At 40.1% G+C, this 21,080-nt stretch overlaps 1 protein-coding gene across 2 annotated transcripts in view; it reads left to right on the plus strand.

The window, feature by feature from the left end:
- p2rx3a (purinergic receptor P2X, ligand-gated ion channel, 3a) overlaps positions 1-21,080 on the plus strand; it is a 50,596-nt gene that overhangs the window by 6,298 nt on the left and 23,218 nt on the right. For both annotated transcript variants that reach the window (XR_010331003.1, XM_064341930.1), the window contains exons 4-7: positions 3,991-4,057; positions 6,470-6,563; positions 6,771-6,848; positions 15,127-15,265. Coding sequence is in view for 1 of the 2 variants with exons in the window: in XM_064341930.1 (XP_064198000.1) it covers positions 3,991-4,057; positions 6,470-6,563; positions 6,771-6,848; positions 15,127-15,265 (378 nt within the window). In the remaining variant the exon portion in view is untranslated. The remainder of the gene's footprint in view (positions 1-3,990; positions 4,058-6,469; positions 6,564-6,770; positions 6,849-15,126; positions 15,266-21,080) is intronic.

Here is a 21,080-nt window from a genome sequence, read left to right on the forward strand (position 1 = left end):
AACAATGTTGATTGAATTATTGTGCTAGGCTAAATATTTTCTGAGTAAATTAGCAAATTCCAAAAACTGTAACTCCTACAATGCGAGGTTCACTGATCATAGAACATTGTGACATCCCATTATCAAAAAGTTGGGGACCCCCCCCCCCCCACCTGGCACCTGTGAAACAAAGTGCAACAATTTTGATTCTACAATGTGCTGGGATCAAGATTCCAGTCCTTGGCAGTTGTTGTAATGAAATGTTTGATGCCCCCTGTCAACAAAGTTGCTGTTGACCTCTCCTTCCCCCGTTACGGTAACGTGTCAGTAACAATATGCTTCAAAAAAAGACTCAATCCTCGCAATGTATTGCCATCCCGCCAAGTTACAGTACTGAGAGTTTGGCACTTTTCAGGGTTTCCTACAGAACCAGACTCTCAGCCTTTAAAAACATTCATTTCTGTACCTTTGACCTCATGTCAACAGACAGAATTCACAGACAACTTCACACGTCCCCAAATAAAGCCCCAAACTTTTTGTATTTTTTGTTTTTTTCCTACCAATTACATCGTCACAAATGCTCCAGGCCCACAAAGAATATGTTTCCCCTTTGAACATTTAGGTACATCAACCAATAAAAACATTAGATACACACAAAATTGACTTATACATAAGTGCACATATTTAAAAGAACAAAACTTTGCAGCCATGATGTCTACTTATCTTGTAGCTCACTGGGTAGCATACTTGCCTACGGAGGTTTTTGGATGAGTGAGAGACTCGGGTTCAAATCCCCCTTTGGACTCAAGTGAACCTCTAACTCATTACACTGGCTTACCTTTGTACCTTCAACATATTGAGACCTTAAATCAATCTGGACTCTTACAAACCGATCCACGCATAGGTTTGCCCCATTAATATGCTGTATGCTTGTACACACAGGGCCAATTTACTTGAAATAGTTTAGGAAACATTGGGTAGCATTACTTTGGAATACAGCTTGTTTAATTTGTGTGAAGTAAGATAGCCAATATTGTTTCTTGTAACTTAGCATAATTTTGATATCAATACTATTATTGGCAGGCCTAGATTTTTATTGTTTGAATTAATGACTTATAGACAGTGCTTTTGTGTGAGTATATTGGCATTTTTGTACGTTGAAAACGTTTTTTTATTCAGATAACGTATCAAAACAAACTTTTAAGCAATAAATGGACACACGGTAGCTCAACCATGTTTTATTATTTTAGAAGGTCTAATGCAATTTGAGCATGATGTGTTTCATGCTCTAGTGAAAGTAACAAAGCGTGCTTTCTTTCCATGATGGACCAAAGTGATTAAATATGCTCTATCAATCGATGCATTTTACTGGTATTTGTACAGCAGCAACTCCCCGCTGATTTTTATCTATTTTTTTCACGCGCCTGTTACTGTTGCCGCAGTTGCGTATGTAATCTTGGTTGTTTCGTGCATGAGTTCTATTAATGTAATGTATTTAAAACAATTTCACTTTTTCAGTTTTTCATGATTTTCAACAACTTTACCGCGACTACTGAATGACTAGCTAATATTTTCTGACAAACATCTAGCCTTAATTCTATTTTTACATTTTGTATGATATATACCACATTGTGGGTGGTGTTAAGAAATGTTTTTATTGTATATAGGCTATACAGTATAGAAGACAATAAAAACTGGAAAACGTATGTAGTGCCCTTGGAAGATGTTTGCCAATTTGATCTGATGTTTGCAATGTATTTTAATTAATTCATTAATTCTTGGATTTGGGTGGATGTTGTTCAGAGAGGCCAGTGTTTTTTTCTGTGCCATTCGTGTGGGGCTAGCTGCAGTTTATCCTATGCAACTGTGTGATTTAGATAATTGGTTCACGTGATAGAAGCTGATAAAACGAGAACTACTTTAGAAAGTTCACGGAGAGTGAAGGTCTAGTTAAACTTTTAGTGAACTCTCTGGCGCCTATTGCTGTGCTGATTAAAAGATATGTTGTCCAATCACGCTGCGTGATGGGGGGTTCGACAAGAGGTCAAGTGGGAACTAGTTAGGGGTTGCAGGAGAAGACTAACTGAAGAGAGAAGCAGATGTGCAGGAGAGATCGTAAAACTGTCTAGTGACATTTAGTTGAATGCACGTTTTGGAATTGATTATCGGTTTTCGCCATCGTCATTGAATTAAGTCGCGGTACGGGATGGGAAGGTGCGGACGTTTTGGTGTAAATTCCAGTTTTTCTTATTTTCTTCTCGACGAAGTGTTTTCTCTACTGTTTCGGGTAGCTAACCTGACGAGTGTGTTTGTGTCGGACCTGCATTCGGATCGCCAGTGACTTGTTTTCCTGTGTGTGTGAGTAAACCTCAACATTATTCTTGTGTGGATTCATATGAGCTCCAACATGCGCGCCAACGTATAAAGACAAACTGTGAACAAAACTGTGAAAGACAAACACGAACAGCCTAAAACCCCGGGTTATTTTCTTTAGTTTGTTATTTTGGTTTCGTGTTCATTTCTTTCATTTAATACTGTGACAGTTAAAGGGGCCATGCAGTATGTATGGGCTGCCTAACTTTGAATGGCGTCAAGTTGATGGCACTTTGGTGTTTTTTTTAATTTTTTTTAAATAAATGCCACTATTGTAGTTAATGATATATTCAGGACTGTGTATAGTGTTATTGCATATTTTTCTCTTGAAATTGATTAAGCCCATTATAATTTGGTGTATTTTGGTATTGTGGTTTTACTCCTTATACATGGAGTCAAATGTTATGCACAAGTAGAGCAACATTTTAGGTTAATAAAGTAACTGGTTCTTTGAGTGTGAGTGCTCAAAGTGGGGGCTCGTGAGTCAAAGTGTTTATGCATGGGAGTCATTGTTCACAAGCAGTAGGCTATAGCTACATACTAACATCTTTAAAGCTACCTGAGGCCTCCCAGTCTCCCAGGTGAGATCCCTAGACATAGAGTAAACTGGTGCATCCCATCACAGCTCCTCCCATGCATTTTAGTGTATTAGTGGAAGTTTCATAGGTTCCAGTATTACCTATGTATATTATGTAAATGAGCATTGTGGTGGGAGGGCTACACGTAGCAATAGAAAGGATTACAAAATTTCTGCAAATCAATAAAAACCTTAAATGTATTGTAGACTGAAAAATCCTTACGTTTTAATGTGATACATTTTTTTTTACTTTAAACACATTTTAACATATTTTCAAAGCAACTCAAGATTGTTTAGAATCATTGACAGGGGTCATCATACAATGTTGTTGATTGGGCTTGTATCCTTTATGAGGCCTACAATGCAGCAAACTGCAACGTTTTAAAGTCACAATACCTGCTGAAATAACTACATTAGGATTTCTGAAGCTAACATCATTACCTATAAAACAACCCACTGCTAAAGCTGCCATGTAAAAGAATGAAACCAAACATGTTAGTTCATGTGAATTTATTTCAAGTAATATTCAAGTATCAAGTAATTTTTTATTTCAAGTTCATTTTTCCCAAGTACTGTATAGTGCTCGAGCAGTCCTCGTCTTTTGAGTACTCAAGATGGGGTTGCTGGTGTGCTAGAAGGGGATGCTGGTGCACTAGAGGGGGTTACTGGTATGCTGGGGGGGTGCTGGTGTGCTTGAAGGGATTGTTGGTGTGCTAGACAGGGGTGATGGTGAGGTAGAGAGGGGAGCTAGGATGCAGAACCTCCTGCTGACTGAATCCTTCTCTCTCGGGAATTATGGGTGGCCCTACGGGGCAGCTGGCCACAGTCAGCACTGAATAGTGCCAGAACACTGGGTCCATCCACACACTGGCAATCATTGCATTTTGGTGTGTAAGTTTGTTTTTGTTTTTATTTTGTTTAGTGGTCCTTCCAATGTCCTTGTGATGAGCTGTAGTATTGTGATATTTGACTTTACAAATGGAAAAATAATGTGCTGCTCCACTGCAGGTCTAGCAGCAAGAGCTTCTAACCCCAAATTTATCCCTGCTGTCCTTGCACAGAGTGAGGTTAAGAAAGCCAAATGTACCAACAACAGCAACTGCACGGAAGGTGCATCCGCACCTAACGGTGAGTCGTGGCACCTAACGGTGAGTTTCTCCTTGCCCATAATAGCATATATTTTCTCACACCTACCCATCGTAGTGTCGTTAATGCACAAGGCAAGCCTCCATCTTCCTTTTGCTTCTGTTCATTTATGAGTGGCTGACGCAAAACTCTATGAATGAAGTTAGCTTATTACATCAGTGCTGTTCCGGTTCATTTGTGGAATGGTGTGTGTCTTGATGCAGCCTCTCTGTCTTTCTCTCTTTCAGTCTCTCACTCCCAGTTTGCTGGTCTGGCATGAAAATTTAATTATTTTATTGGCAAAGCCAAATAAGCACACACAACCAGTAGAATACACAGTGAGCCCCGTATTGTTTGGGACAAAGCCATATTCTTTTCTTGATTTCGCTCAGTACTCCATAATTTTAGATTTTCAATCAAACAACTCATACAGTTGAGGCCAAAAGTTAACATACACCTAGGCTACAGATATTCAAACTCAGTTTTTCACATCTCCGCACATTTCATGTTACCATACATTTCCTTTGGCAAGTCAATTAGGGCATCTACTTTGTTCACATCAGAGGTAATTTTAAAACAATCAATTAGAGACAGATTTATTTCAGCTTTAATTCACTGTCAGAATTCCAGTGGGTCAAAAGTTTACACACACCAAGTTGATTGGCCAATTGATTGGCCAATTGTCACAATTAGGAGTTAATTCTGAGTTAATTGGCACCTGTGGCTGTATTTAAGGGCCAGCCTTTAGAGCCACTGCCTTTTTTCCAAGCAACTCAGCCAAGACCTCAGAAAAAAGATTGTGGACCTCCACAAGTCTGGTTCCTCCTTAGAAGCAATTTCCAAACAACTGAAGGTACCATGAGCATCTGTACAAACAATTGTATGCAAATATAAAAATCTTGGGACCACACAGACACTGCATCATTCAGGAAGGAGGCACAAATGAACTCCCAGGGCTGAACGAACCTTAGTCCGAAAAGTTCAACTGAACCCAAAGACAACAACAAAGGAACTGGTGAAGGAGTTGGAGGCATCAGGTACCAAAGTATCTACATCCACCATTAAGAGAATCTTACATCGCAATGGCCTGAAGGGCTGCTGTGCAAGGAAGAAGCCCGTACTCGAAGACCGGCATAAAAAAGCCAGAATGAAGTTTCCAGGTGATCACCAGGATGAAGACCTAGCCTTTTGTGGGAGTGTTCTCTGGTCAGATGAAACAAAAATTGAACTTTTTGGCCATAATGATCAGCGCTATGTATGGAGGAAAAAGGGTGAGGCTTTTAATCCGAAGAACACCATTCAAACTGTGAAGCATGGGGGTGGCAGCATCATATTGTGGGGGTGTTTTGCTGTGTCCCATTGACTGGTGCACTTCAGAAAATAGATGGCATCATGAGGAAGGAGTATTATCTAGAAATACTGAAGCAACACCTCAAGACATCAGCTAGAAAGTTAAAACTTGGTTGCAATGCAGAACAATGATCCTAACCATACCTCCAAAGTGGTAACAAAATGGCTTGAAGACAACAAAATGAAAGTATTGTAGTGTCCATCACAAAGCCCTGACCTGAATCCCACAGAAAATTTGTGGACTGAACTGAAAGAGCATGTCTGAGAAAGGAGGCCCACAAACCTGACTGAGTTACACCAGTTCTGTCAGGAGGAATGGGCAAACATTCCAGCAAAGTATTGTGAGAAGCTTGTGGAGGGCTACCCCATGCATTTGATTCAAGTTAAGAAATTAAAAGGCAATGCCACCAAATACTAACATGTATGTAAAATACTGAAGTGTATGTAAACTTTTGACACACTGAAAATCTGATATAGTACATAAAAGCTGAAATAAATTTGTCTCTTAGCTATCATTTTGAAATTACCTCTTATGGAAATAAAGTAGATACCCTAACTGACTTAACACAGGAAATGTACAGTAGCATGAAATGTGTGCAGTTGTAAAAAATTGAGTTTGAATGTCTTTAGCCTAGGTGTATGTAAACTTTTGGTCTCAACTGTATGTGGTTAAAGTTTGTTTTCTCAGATTTTATTTAAGGCTATTTTAGTGCATTTTGGGTTCACCATGTAGAAATAACACTTTTTATATATAGCCCTCCCTGTTTCTGGGCATCACAATGTTTGGGACAAATGGCTTCACGGGTGTTTCTGATTATTTCCCATATTTCTGAGCCTCTTAATGACTTCCTTGACTTTCATTGGCACAACTCTGGTCCAAATGTTGACAAACACCAATAACAGATTCCAAAAGGCAATCTAAAGCCTAGAATCAAGAGTATTGAGCTAAATCAAGAAAAATAAATATTGCTTTGTCCCAAACATTATGGCACTCACTGTATCTCCACAAATGGATTATAATTGCATTATAAATAGCCTGCTTGGAACAACATCTCTCTGTCTCAGGTATAATGACTGGCAGATGTGTGGACTTTGACAACTCCTCAAAGACCTGTGAGATTCGAGGCTGGTGTCCTGCTGAGATTGACAGCTTAAAGATGTGAGGCGCTGTCCGTGGTGCTATCTGCGCAATTGCACACACCCTCACCCTGCCAATCATCCACCTGCCAATCATGCCCCCGCAGTCAATCACTGAAACATCTCTCCCATTCTGGACTCAGCCACCTGTAAATCTCTCTCCATCTCTCTCTCTCTCATTCACTCTCCCCCCTTTCTTTTTCCCTCCTTCTCTCTTTCATTCTCTCAGTGAGCCCATGATGGAGGTGGAGAACTTCACCATCTTTATTAAGAACAGCATTCGCTTCCCCCTCTTCAACTTTACCAAGTGAGTCCGACCATGATCATTCCGGCCATGTTGAATCTGACCACAATCATTCCGACCCTGATGAATCTGACCAAGAGCATTCCGACTGTAATAAGTCTGACTGCAATGAGTCAGACCACGATAAGTCTGACTCTGATAAGTCTGTCCCTGACCAGTGACCGCGATGAGGGACCAGGATGAGTCTGACCATGATGGGTTTGATTGTGATGAGTCTGACCATGATGAGTCTGTGCATGATGAGTGATTGAGTCACCCTTACTCATCCTTTATCTTTGTCCTCAATTGCCTTCCTTCCCTTTGGACATGTCTCAGCAGGGTTTCAGCAATCCCTAAAAATTCTTAAAAACTTGTGTATGAGGGTATATGTGAGTGTGCATAAGAGTTTACGTGCTCATATATCTACAGTAAGTTTGTACCATGATTGCAGCATGGTTGAAATTGTCTATAGGGCTCTGAGTGACCACAGGAGTCACTACTGCATCATGCAGGGCATACCCTGATGATTAAATCTCCTCCCCAAGTGATGCTATGACCAATCAAACAGCTCCCAGTGGTTGCGATAGCTCATTGAATGCTACACCTTTGGAACACAGGACATTTCAAAATCTGTGTTTTGTACTATTTCACTTGTATTCTGATAAAAATAACTTTGCCATAAAATGCCTAATTGCAATAATAGCACAATAGATGTTTGTCCTTTATAATTTTATGACACGTAACACAAGCAGGATGAAATAAGCTATAAAATAACACTTTGGCGTTGCGTAGAAAGAAATAGGAAATAGGCGGAAATATGTTTTTGGGCCAGCCTGTGAAAAAGTGGGTTGACTTGGTGGGTTTTTCAGAATACATTTTCCACATGTCTCCAGTGCTCCTTATAGTTATCTTATAACAAACTAACGGCAGTGCAGTCATCATCCTAACTGTTCCAACTCACCTTTGGGTGTTACAAAACATACAGTTACATAAATACATTTTTCTTTTTAACCCCTTAAGTGTAGGGCTCCCTTTTTTAACACAAGCCTGGAAATGACACATCCAAAAAAAATGGTTACTATTCTTGAACCCTTTTGACTGCAGACGTAATCCTGGTGTTTTCTGAAAGGCAACAATTGGAGTTTTTTTTTCAAGGGTCAGAATTACTCAGAATTAGTAACATAAGCTCAAACACAGTGGAGGCGGAAGTTTTTTTTTCTCACTTCAAATATTTTTATTTTAAGTGGATACAGATGTGTGTGGCTGTGTCTGGTGGACTTTGAAACACAATGCAGCCCCAGCCACAACGCTGGACAAATCCTGGTTCAAATTTGATGACAATACCACCAAACATTAGCATTCTGCAATGTTTTCTTCTGAGCTAGGTCTCGGCATGTTTCCAAAAAGGCCATTAAAACCACCTACCTAATATTGTGTAGGTCCCCCTCATGCCGCCAAAACAGCTCTGATCCGTTGAGACATGGACTTCACCTCTGAAGGTGTCCTCGGGTATATTTGGATTTCTGTATATATTTGGATTTACTGTATATTTGTATCTGATATTTTGTATCTACTGTAAATTTGTATCTGTGTTATTTTGTTGTCTTTGATGCTGCAACAGTGCAAATTCCCCCCGGGGATAAATAAAGTACATTACTACTACTACTAATTACATTATTAGTTTTTATTACATAAAAAATTTGAAATGGATTACATTATCGGGAGTTATTACACTATTGGTAGTTTATTACACTATTAGTTGCTACAGGGCTATAAGAAGCTAAGATATTGTTAGAGGGTGAATTATTTCCACATGATTTTAAAAACTCTCGATAGGTCAGAGCTGTTTTGATGGCACGAGGGGGACCTACACAATATTAGGCAGGTGGTTTTAATGTTGTGGCTGATCGGTGTATATCTTAAGAACAACATCGTACAAACATGTTTTCAACGTACAAAAATACCAAGTTACTCACACATAGAAACCACTAAAAGTCATTAACACTTCTAGGCCTGCCATTAAAAGAACTGATATCAAAATTACGCCAAATTACAATAAATGGCTGTACTCCAAAGCAATGCTGCTATCCAATGCTTCCTAAATTATTTCAAGTAACTTTGCCTGGTGTTTTTTCATCTTACCATGTGAACACGTTGTGGCCATTCAAAGTATATGTGTCGTATCTAAGTGTGAAATGGAAATCATTTATACCGGGAATAATCTTGCTGAATAATCTGAGAGAACACAGGGCCAAGTTACTTGAAATAATTTAGGAAGCATTAGGTAGCACCATTTCTTTGGAATACAGCATGTTTAATTTGTGTTAGGTAAGATTGTTAGGCCAATATTGTTTATTGTAACTTGGCGTAATTTTGATAGCAGTACTTTTAATGGCAGGCCTAGGTTTTTCAAGTGGTAATGTCTTATAATGGTTTGTATGTGTGAGTAACTTGGCATTTTTGTACATTGAAAATGTATTTTTCTTAAGATTCTTAATGTATCTTTGTAATGAGAAACTGATAAGACTAATTCACATACATGTAGACTATGAGAATTATGCGTACACATACATACATACATGCAAACATGCATACATCGTAGCCAGTCCCTGATGTAAACTGGTGTGATTGGGTGGCAGAACGAGATTTTGGGGAGGGAAGGTTTATCACATAATTTGTGATGAGTAGCGCAGCGGACCTGGGTGTAAAAATGCAAAGTAACCCTTTAAGAAACGCTTGTGGATGACTGTAATCCTTGTATGAATTTGTACAGTCTGATCAGTATTTACCGTTTAGCAGTGGCACTTTGCTATATACTGTATATATAAAATAAAGGCTATGTCATATGGCACGATGGCGCAATTCAAAATATAACAGGCTGGCACCGTCAGGAACGCAACAGAAATCCCCCTAGTTTATGGCCATCCAACGAGTGTTCATTTACAAAATTCGCAGCTCTTGAGCTGGAAAGTTGTGTACGCTTATGTCCTGCTTCGTTTTCTGTTTTTGTTCTGCGATGCAGTTTTTGTGTTTGTATGGTTTATAAGGCATTTTCATATGCTGAGTTGTATAGGTAGGACTCCTGTGTGCTGTCTTCCTCAGCTAGATCACTGACAACGTGACAATGTGAGAAGCAAAACTTGGTAACAGTTCTGAGAAATTGAAACTTGACATTGGACAATAGCATGCACAGACATATTTCCCAGCAATCTTTGCATATCAGAAAATAATAGTAGTACTAAAGAAATGAACACGAATGATTGAATAGTTAAGACAATATGTTTTCTGCAGAATGCGCATTTAGGTAAAGTTTGATATGATCACAGACTATTGTACAAAGAAAATATACAAACCGTGACTGAGATGAGTGGTCCTTATTGAACGGTATATAAAACAGGTGATTTGAAATGATCATATATGCAGTTGTTCAAGGAATGCATGAAATAGTCTTTAAAAACTGTTGTACAAATGTTGTTTTTTCACATAGACTAGTAGTAGTTATAATTGTGAATGCGTCATGTTTTAAAATGGAATGTTTTAAATGGGCGTTGTTGACACTACAGACGTTGTAATAGTTTGTATGTCGGTAGATAGAGAACAGCGCAAGGTAACATGAATTTAGAAACCTGGTGTTTGCTGATAATAACATTTTCCACAGTAGCCAAGTAAAAAAGTACGCCACAGTGGTAAGCTGTTGTAACTTAGTATGAAAAGCAAGAAATGTGTCATTAAATGCTTATGGCTGCCCATGTGTGAGTTTTGCTATTCAAGATTTTGATATAACTGAAAAAGCAAAAGCAATAGTTTAAAAGCAATAGGAAATGATTAGTTGGCAAATAAGTGTGTATAACAAATTAAAGATTTACATGAGCCTTAGGTTGGATTTTATCCTCTGACTTTGAGATTTCAAGGCAACAACATTACCAGTGAGCCACCAACAAAGTAGCTGTCCAACGCATTCATTTTCTAGGTGAAATATGTAAATTTTGCATGTGCATGTGAAACGTATGCATTGAACATTCCGATAGAATGTGAATGGAAATATTACATAAGGGAATGAAGTTATAAACACATACTTGGGCACGAACGGCTTTGCAATAAGAAGAGGTTGTTTCATGCCATCATGCTCATGGTTTTAAATAAGCCAGGTCAGTAAGCACAACTCTGGTGCGGTTTTATTCCATATGGCCTGGCTATATTCTAGCCGGCTAGAAAACGTTAACATTGAAAGCAAATGTAGCCGGTTAACTGAATGTATAGATGGTATGTCACAATACAGTGTATACGTTTGGTGAAAGACCAGCTAGATTTGGTGCAGAAGAATTATACAGTTGTAAAAGCAATAGTTGAAAAATAATAGACAATCATTAGTGAGCAAATAGCGTGCATAAGAAATGAAAGATTTGGTGAAGGATTCAATCCTGCGGCTCAGCGGTCCAAAGGCCACAACGTTAACAGTGAGCCACCAACTAACTGTACTGAGTTGGAATTTTCTTGGAGAAAAAGATAAGTCCATTTTGCACTTTATTGTGTGGACTTGTGAAGTTGTTTGTGAATTCCGTAAGTTGACATGAGATCAGAAGGTACAGAAATTAATGTTTTTAAGGGCTGAGAGTCTGTGGTCATTGTAGTTATATCTGTTGGAAACTCTAAAAAGCGGCAAACTCTCGGTGCTGTATAGGTATGGGGCAGGCCATCCCAATACATCCCAATTTATTATAAATACGTAGGCTTACTGAATAATAAGTGTACTGAATAATAATACAAATATTTTGAGAATGTATTTAAATGCACGCCGATATAAAATGTAATTAAGTCCTTTGCTGAACTTCTGCAATCTATGCCCTCTGCTGTACATTCCAAGCTGTTTTCACTGCCCTCGGAAATATTTGGACGAGTGATTTTCTCCAAGGCCTCCAAACACGGAGTGTTCTGTCTTGACTTAGCAATTGAAAGATAAATTTGTTGTAAAACAACATTTGTAGGCATAAAGTCTCAGGAATGTTGAGACTAATGCACAACATTTGTAGCATGTACACTGAAAAAGGTATGGTTTGTTTCACAGGAGAAATAATGCATGTCTTTTTATGCAAGCATAATAACCGATACACCGTTAGAAACAAAATTACAAAAATTGTATAAAATGCTTCTCAATCATCACTACTGACAGTGTACCGGGCACAAGTTACACTGTCCATGTTGTGTCGTTGCATGTCCTATGGGCTATATTGAGGGACTGCTTGGCCAGGGCTGGTCAGAGCTTATAGGTGGGCTCGTTTTGCCCTTGAGAATCTATACAAACTGGAGATAACAACATTATTTTGTACACAATATTTTCAGCCTGTATGCTACAGCAAAACAGACGGCAATGATAATTCCTCCTGAGAATTTCTAAGTAAGCAATGGACATTTTATTGAAGTTATGGATTTTGTTTGCTGGAATTCTTGCGGTGACAAGCATATAGACTTTTGTGATTTGTGTTGTCTGGAATACCAAAACGCAAAGGTGAGGGCCCCCAAACTTGTTCTGCCACCCCACATGTTAAAAAATAAGGAACCATGGTCACTAAAACATTGGCATGGAAAAACAGTTTATATAGGTACAACAGTGAGTTTTTCACCACTTTAAAATGGTGTATCATGTGCCCAGATTAATTGAAAATATCACTGACAAACACGCCTGCCACAGGCCACCGAAGTGGCTTTCCTTGGGGCCCTCCAGCACAGAGACACAGGGAGATGATGTTCAAGCAGTCCACATTTATTTACGAGGGTTTGGCAAGATGTTATAGCCAAGTGAGCAGATCTTAAACACTCATGACAGAGAAGCTCCCTTGTGTGGGTGGGGATGGCAGATTTAACCTGTGCGCAGTGATTACCTCACTACACACAGGTGCAGCCACTCCTGTTCCTGGGTCCAATTAGCCTGGCCAATTATCTAATTCTTAACCAATTATCCAATTGGCCAGGTCTAATTAGCTTGACCCAGGGCAGGTGTGGCTGCTTAAACCAGCCATCCCCACACCACAATCACTTAAAAAACTGAATGAGAAAACTGAATGTGAGAAAAGAGCAAAAACCGAGCAAGAGCATGAACCAAGTAAAAACCAGGCCTGAAGCCCCAAAATAGCAAACACATGAGGTAGAAAATTCCCAGTGGGGAGAAAAACCTTCAAACAGAGGCAAGAAAAAACTAGCCCATCTTCCACTGGCTAGCCTGGTGTAAAGTAGAAGTAGAATGGATATAACAGAAATGTAATAAGGGACCAATCACAGCAAATAAAATGGGTTCAATAGGTTACAGGTAATAAACTAACTGGAGTAGTAGAAGTCCAGATTGTATAATTCAGGATAGTGGAGTTTAGAGGGGCATGGTAATACATCTGGAGCTCCAGGCTGCATCAAGGCATGGGCATGAAGCAGGGCTGCATTTGTCCACGGCCAAGGAATGAGGGACAGGGCTGGAGCGATCCTGTGAACTCAGGGCGAGGGAGGGGCAGGAGCCCCAGGGGAAAAGAAACAGAGAAGATGAGGTTAGTCACTATAAAAATTCTCTTTACACAAATGGTAGTCTCTGTGCCAAAAATCCTAGAATAAACACTTGGATAGAAGCTCCATCAAGCTACTTATACAATCCACAGTCACCAGTGAGCAACCTATGATGGCTATGGCTAAGGCAGCCACTACTGACAGTCCTACTGGAACACAAACCTGAGTGCAAATTATGTGGGAACCTTGCCGGGCTAACTCGGACCACAGAATGAATGTATTAGCCCTGCAAGGTTCGAACATAAATGGCTGATAAGCCAACATCTTGTCCTGCTTAATCAATCAAATCAATTTTACAGCAAGACTAAGTGCACAAGGAGAGCACAGGCTTCACATAAACCCAGACCAACAATGCAACACCCCTCCCTGTAAAGTGTGTCCCCCCTCATGACAAGCACAACATATTAGTCCTAATTATGAGGAAAAATAGAATTAGACGGCTGACATGGCCTACACAAGAAAGTTGAGGGATAAACAAGAGGTTAAACAACAAAATTAAACCCATGGATCAATCTATGCAGTTGTAATCAATCCAGACCATGTATATAGCATATAATGCTGGGTTAATGATTCAGCACCTGAAATGAAGCATAAGGCACTTTGGTAAACTGTGTCCAGGACATGTGAAGTAGAGGAAGCATGTATGTAAAGTATGTCTCTATAGTCTAAAATGGGTAAAGAAAATGTAGCTATACTGAGTTTCTGCATGATTTTATTACTAAAACAAGATTTATTCCTGACTAGAAGCCTAAATTTCTTCTAAAATAAGCTCTTTAAAAATAAGCTCAACATCAAGCCTAAAAAAGGGCAGCACAGTGTTTTTTATTGTCAAGGGCTTGTACTGTCATTAATTAGGGCAGAGGCTGCTTTAATTGTACTACGACCAGACCTGAAACCTGGACTGCACATTACTAAGTATAGTGTTGTCATGTAAGAACTGCTTGATCTGAGTATTAACCAGGGATTTCAAAATGTTTGCCAGAATAGGGAGTTTTTAAACGGGGTGGTAACTATTTAGATCAGAGGGATTCTCACTTTTAAACAAGGGGAGCACATAGGGTGCCATCCAATCATTGGGAAGAGTGTGAGTCAAAAGAGACTGATTAAAAATGAAAGAGGATCGGCAATAAGATGTGCAGCTAGCTTCAGAAGCCTAGGGCTCAGGACAGCCTAATGGATCAGGACAGTGATTTTCTAGGATCTATATTCCTTAATGGTTCAAGAACATGAGCAGAAGAAATAGGACTAGAAGCAGTGTGTAGCACAGTGGGTAAGGAACTAGACTTGTAACCGAAAGGTCGCAGGTTCGATTCCCGGGTAAGGACACTGCCGTTGTACCCTTGAGCAAGGTACTTAACCTGCATTGCTTCAGTATATATCCAGCTGTATAAATGGATACAATGTAAAGTGCTATGTAAAAAAGTTGTGTAAGTCGCTCTGGATAAGAGCGTCTGCTAAATTCCTGTAATGTAATAATGTAATGTAAGCAAGTGGCTCAGTTATAACTGAAGGTGGTGAAATTTCAGGCCTAATAATTTCTGATGACCCTGTATTATGATTATTAAAGATGTAAAATGTTTGTTAAAAAGATTGACAATATCATCCTTGTTAGTTATTGGCTGAATATCCAACATGATACAATTGTATATAAAAAATAAATGTTTCTTTTGAATAAAGTGTCTTTAAGTTAAGTATTTGACCCGGGGGTGTGCTACTCTCTCCTCACTCTTTTCCTCTCCCTCTTTCCCTGCAGGGGCACCCTGCTGCCCAGCATCACAGTAGATGAAATAAAGAACTGCAACTTTAACATGAGCAACATCTACTGCCCCATCTTCAGGGTGGGGGACATCCTCAGCTTCGCCCATCAGGATTTCTACAGCATCGCCAACGAGGTGAGGAATTCCCTTTACCTAAACCACCGCCCCCAACTCTGCCCCAAATCCATTCTTATAGCGCTCATCACCTATTTTGATAACCCTCTGGTGAGCGAGAAGTGAAGAACTGCAGTTTGCAGAGCGATGAACACTAAGTATTAAAGGAAGCCTGGGGCAAGAATCATTATTACATGTCTGTAATATTGTTATTATCCAATTCACCGGTGTATTTGTGTACCACTTGTATCAAGATAGAACCTAAATTGGATGTAAATAAATTGCATTTTCTTTGCTAGGTACAGGTGTGACATGCTCATTTATCTCTGATGAATGCACTAGGACCAACAACAGCATATAAATAATAATATAAATTAGAAATAACAATAAAAAATACAAATATAGCTTCAAGCTGTGATACACGCTGTGATACTGTCAATATTATGCCACTATGGCAAAGATCTCATGGCCTAAGGGGTGTATGATGTACCACTCGCACTGCAAGCTTCAGAGGTTTCCATGTGGTTAGGCCAAAACCAGGAACAGAGGAAAATGGCTAAAAGAGCAGGGGGAATCCTAATTCCCAAGGAGAAAGAGTCCTTAGTTTTAAGCCATTATCGAACCATATCCCTCCTGAATGTAGAAGGTAAGATTTTCTTTAGTATAGTGGCACAGAGGCTAGCAAACTATTTAGAAAGGAATAGTTTAATAGATACTACAGTGCAGAAAGCAGGAATCCCAGGTTTTGCAGGGTGCATAGAACACACTAGCATGATATGGCACCAGATTCAGGCAGGCAAGATAGAGAAAAGAGATTTACATGTGGTATTTTTAGATCTGGCAAATGTGTTTGGTTCAGTACCGCCTTATTTGGAGTGCTTTTGATTTCTTTAGAGTGCCAGGGATGATTGTAAACTTGATGAAAGCATACTTCCAAGATATTAGAATGTGTTTTAGTACTACAGATTTTACAACAGCATGGCAGAGACTAGAGATAGGTATTATGGCAGGGTGTACTATTTCCCCACTAGCATTCACAATGGCGATGGAAGTCATTATTAGAGCATCAAAGTGGGTGGTAGGTGGGGAGAGACGGCAGGGCGGGCTGCGCCTCCCACCAATTAGGGCTGATATGGATGACATGACACTGGTGACCATGACAGTGCCTTGTACAAAAAGGTTACTAAAGAAGTTAAATGAGAATCTTAAATGGGCTAGGATGAAGATTAAGCTTAGTAAGTCGAGAAGCATTTCATTGACCAGAGGGAAGGTAATAGAGAGAAAGTTTTACGTAGATAAGGAAGAAATTCCATCTATAAGGGACAAGCCAGTGAAAAGTTTGGGTAGATGGTATAATGGGGAGTTGAATGACAGTGAACAGATAGAACAACTTAGGAAAGACGTTGTAGAGGGGATAGGAAAGATAGAGAAGTCAGGGCTTCCAGGCAAGTTCAAATTATGGTGCTTGCAGTTTGGTTTATTCCCTAAGTTGATGTGGCCATTGTCATTATATGAAGTGCCAATATCAAAGGTGGAAAGGCTTCAGAGGTTGATTAATTTGTATATTAGGAAATGGCTAGGAGTTCCTCTGTGTATTAGTAGTGTGGCATTGTATGGGAAAGGCATTATCCAGCTACCAGTAACTAGTCTAACAGAGGAGTTTAAGTGCACGAAGGTGAGAACAGTGTTGTTGCTATTAGGAAGCAACGATACAGTAGTTAGTAACTTGGTCCCAAATCCAACTAGAGGGAGGAAATGGAACCCAAAACAGGCAGTACAGGAAGCAAAGGCAGCTCTTAGGCATACAGACATTGTAGGTAAGGTGCAACAAGGCTGGGGGGGCTTAGGGCTCAGCTCAGGGAAACCAGTATGGAGCAAAGTAGGTCCCACAGAAAGGAGGAAGCTGGTAGTAGAGCAGGTGCGTCGACAAGAGGAAGTAGTGAGTTGTACAAAGGCTGTGGCCCAGGCTAAGCAGGGACAGTGGATGAACTGGGAAAGTATAGAGAAGAGGAAGCTTAGCTGGAGGGAACTGTGGAGGATGGAGGAATATTGTATAAAATTCCTGATAGGGGCTACTTATGATGTGCTGCCATCACCACAGAACCTAAAACAGTGGGCAGATGGGGACCCGTTGTGTCCACTGTGTTCAAAGATGGCAACTTTGACACATATTCTGTCAGGCTGTAAGACTAGTCTTTCTCAAGGTCGGTATACATGGCGACATAACCAAGTTTTGAAAAGCTTAGCGGCAGGAATTGAAAGTAAAAGAGTACAGGTGAATTCAGGATGTAATCGGGTAGAGAGTGCAGCCATTCTATTTGTCTGTGAGGGAGAGAAATGTAGAGGAGGTAGGTTTTTAGGCAGGCATGAGTCAGGCCACCTAATGGGAGCTAATGTGATTGGGAGATGCAGGGAGATTTAGGAGGAAAACTCGTTGTACCAGGAGAGATAGTTAGCACTAACTTGAGGCCTGACCTAGTGCTATGGTCTGTGAGTCAGCGGATAGTCTATTTCATAGAATTGACAGTGCCCTGGGAGGATTCAGTGGAGGAGGCTTATGAAAGGAAAAGGCTTAGATATGCAGATGTGGCAGCAGAAACTGAACAGCAAGGATGGAAAGCTAGGGGTTGTCCGGTAGAAGTGGGATGCAGAGGGTTTATAGCTCGATCGACTATATCATTATTGGGAGAGTTGGAGATTCGTGGGCAGAGTTTGCGAAAGGCGGCAAATTACATGTCGGCAGAAGCATTGAAAGGAAGTCAGTGGATTTGGTTGAGGAGAAATAATGTCAGCTGGGGGCCAAAGTAAACAAAGGGTAAGAGTATTCCTTTTCTTCTCTGTTTCTGCTTCATGTGTGATATTGTTATCAGGACTAGTTCTGTTTTCGACATAAGGATAGGATAACACAAGGAAGTTCTGCATGTGGGTACCATGGACAATGAGAGCTAGCATGGAGGGGGTGGTTCTGGGACGCTGGAACTAACTGTTGAGCCTTCCCGAGGTGTCGTGGGCCTAACTTGACAAAACACCGGTGAAGGGAGGTGCCCACTTGATAACCCTGGTGATAGGCTGGCTCGCACTGCCTATGTATCTACACGTTGGGTTGTGGTGGCCAATGGGGGGCCATGTGGTAGAGTATGTAGCATCCACATTGTCAATACCTGGAGCTCGCATCAATGGAGTACGGGTCTGTTGAAGTTGGCAATGCTGTTTGGGGCCCGCTATGGGCCATGTAATACATTCGTAATGTATAGTCCCATAGTATTGGGATGGCAGGTATGCCATCCCGCCAAGTTATGCCTTGGCGGGGGCATGCCCCATACCTATACAGCACCGAGAGTTTGGCACTTTTCAGGGTTCCCCACAGAAATAACCACAACAGCCACAGACACTCAGCCCTTAAAAACATTAAATTCTGTACATTCTAACCCCATTTCAACAAACAGATTTCATAAACAACTTCACATGTCCACACAATAAAGCCCCAAACTAAGGGGATTTTGCGTTTTCTCCTTCTTCTTCTTCTTCTCATTCTTATTTTTCCTGCCGCCTATCCCACTAATAACATGTCTCCCCATTGGACATTTTACCGACACCCGCCAAATCTTCACCTACACGACCCAATGAAAAACTTGCATACACACGCAAAATACCCATACCTTTTTACTCGGAAACATTTTCAGTACAAACAGCTAGTCCGCCTGTGGCCTAGTGGGTAAGGTTACAGTCTTGGGAACACAGGGTCCTAGGTTCAAGCCCAGCTAGGAACACCTTTCTTTAAAGGAGTTACCATGGTGATTTTCACACTTTTTGGGTTTTATGTGCTATTTGCACAAGAGGCATTGAAGAAACACAATGAGTAAAGTATTAAATATGTCCGTTCTGTATTTTTGGAGAAATATGGGTTTTAAATTTATTGTCCTATTTTCAACCGGTTGAGAAAGTTGTCAACTTGGTGCGTCACAAACACAGTAACCACTCCCCTTTCCACGCCCCGTAAACCCATGGATAACTCGAGACCCATAGTTTGCGCCGCTGGCTTACAGGCAAGACAATGCAAATATTTGACTAATGTTAGGTTCACTTAAATTAGAGTGCCTTTTAAGGACTATTAGATTATTTCTTGTTATATTCATTTAGCTAGCTAACTAACGTTAGCTAGCTAGGTAGTTTGCTTTCATAAGGCAATGTTATCGATAACGTTAGCTAGCTAGTTTGCTTTTATGAGGACGTTATAGTTGTGCTTTTATCTTAACTTGGCTAGCTAGATAGCAAAAATTATAATTGGATATAAGTCAACGTCCTTACCTTAGCTATCTATCGATACTTCATATACTACTAAGCTAGCTAGCTTGTGAAAAGTCTCCCAAAAAGAGCACGTATCATGGGGGTAGCTATGGTAACGGGGCACGGTCTGTCAATCATAGCTAACTGACAGTTCTCACTACCACGCCCAGACGGTTCGGGTGAACTTTTATAGTGGGAAATTTAGGCTTAGAAAAATACGTTGTAAAGTACATTGAAATGACTGAATAATAAAAAAATTATACACATTTGTTTTGTTGTTGCCTAAAGACAACTGGGAAGTGTCACGTTCAACCACCATGTTACTCCTTTAACCTGCTTTTACCCTCACTAATAATTGTCTACTACTTCTCAATTATTGCTTTTGCACCATATCTACCAGCCATTCCCCGAACGTATACACTGTATTATGACATACCGTCTGCACGTTCAATTGTTAACCGGCTACAATATTGCAAAGCCATATGGATTCAACGGGAGCTCTTCTGCGCTTACTCGCCTGTGTTCTTCTTTAAAACCACGGACAGGTTTGCTAATGATATTTCACGCATTGCACAGCTATGTCATGGTGCTGCCCTAACAAAGTGACAGACTGGTAAACCTCCGGTTGAACGATTGAATCCCGCCTTGTCCTCAGGCAGATAATTTCCTCTTTTACACTAACGTTCTCATACGCTTATATTTGCTTTACCAAAACTCACTCATGGCCACCCATATGCATTTCATGACGGCAAATGTATTTCTTTTATTAAAAAGTTACACCACTTCACTGCTGTGCCATTTCTACTAACTACATTTCTTCACTTGGCTACCATACAAAACCTTCTTATCAGCAAATGCCACGTTTCTACATTCATGTTACCTCGCCCAGGGCCAAGTGACTTGAAAGAACTGAGGAAATATTGGGTAGCATTGCTTTGAAATACATCTTATGTCATTTCGGTCATTTCGGTGAGGCAAGATAGCCTATATTGTTTGTAGTACCGTAACTTGGCCTCATTTTGATATCAATACTTTTGAGTAACTTGGCATTTTTGTATGTTGAAAACGTGTTTTTTATGAAATAAATATTCACAGGCATGTTAGACGTTCTTTTGGCAATGGCATTGGGTTTCTTCATTGAGCACTTTTCCTTAGGGCACAAGTATCTTGTGTTTATTTATTTTTTGAAAAAGGCAACAGTGATTTTTCATGAATTTATTAATTAAAAAATATATATGTATTGGGCCCTTTAGCACCATCATGCCATTCAATTGGGCCAATATTTTAGGGTTCGTCTAGGAGGAGATGACTTTTAAAGTTTTCAACTAATTCAAAACAACAGAAACCTAAAAATGCTGGATATTATGTGTCAGGATGAGGCAGGATTAAAATCTCTACCTCAAAAGGGGAGGGAATTGCAACTGTTAGAATATTGGAAATTAAAATGACAGTTACACCGATCAGCCACAACATTAAAACCACCTGTCTAATATTGTGCAGGTCCCCCTCGTGCCGCTAAAACAGCTCTGACCCGTCGAGAGTTTTTAAA

Source organism: Anguilla rostrata, chromosome 7 (assembly GCF_018555375.3).
Source record: "Anguilla rostrata isolate EN2019 chromosome 7, ASM1855537v3, whole genome shotgun sequence".
In the NCBI taxonomy this organism is placed as follows: domain Eukaryota; kingdom Metazoa; phylum Chordata; class Actinopteri; order Anguilliformes; family Anguillidae; genus Anguilla; species Anguilla rostrata.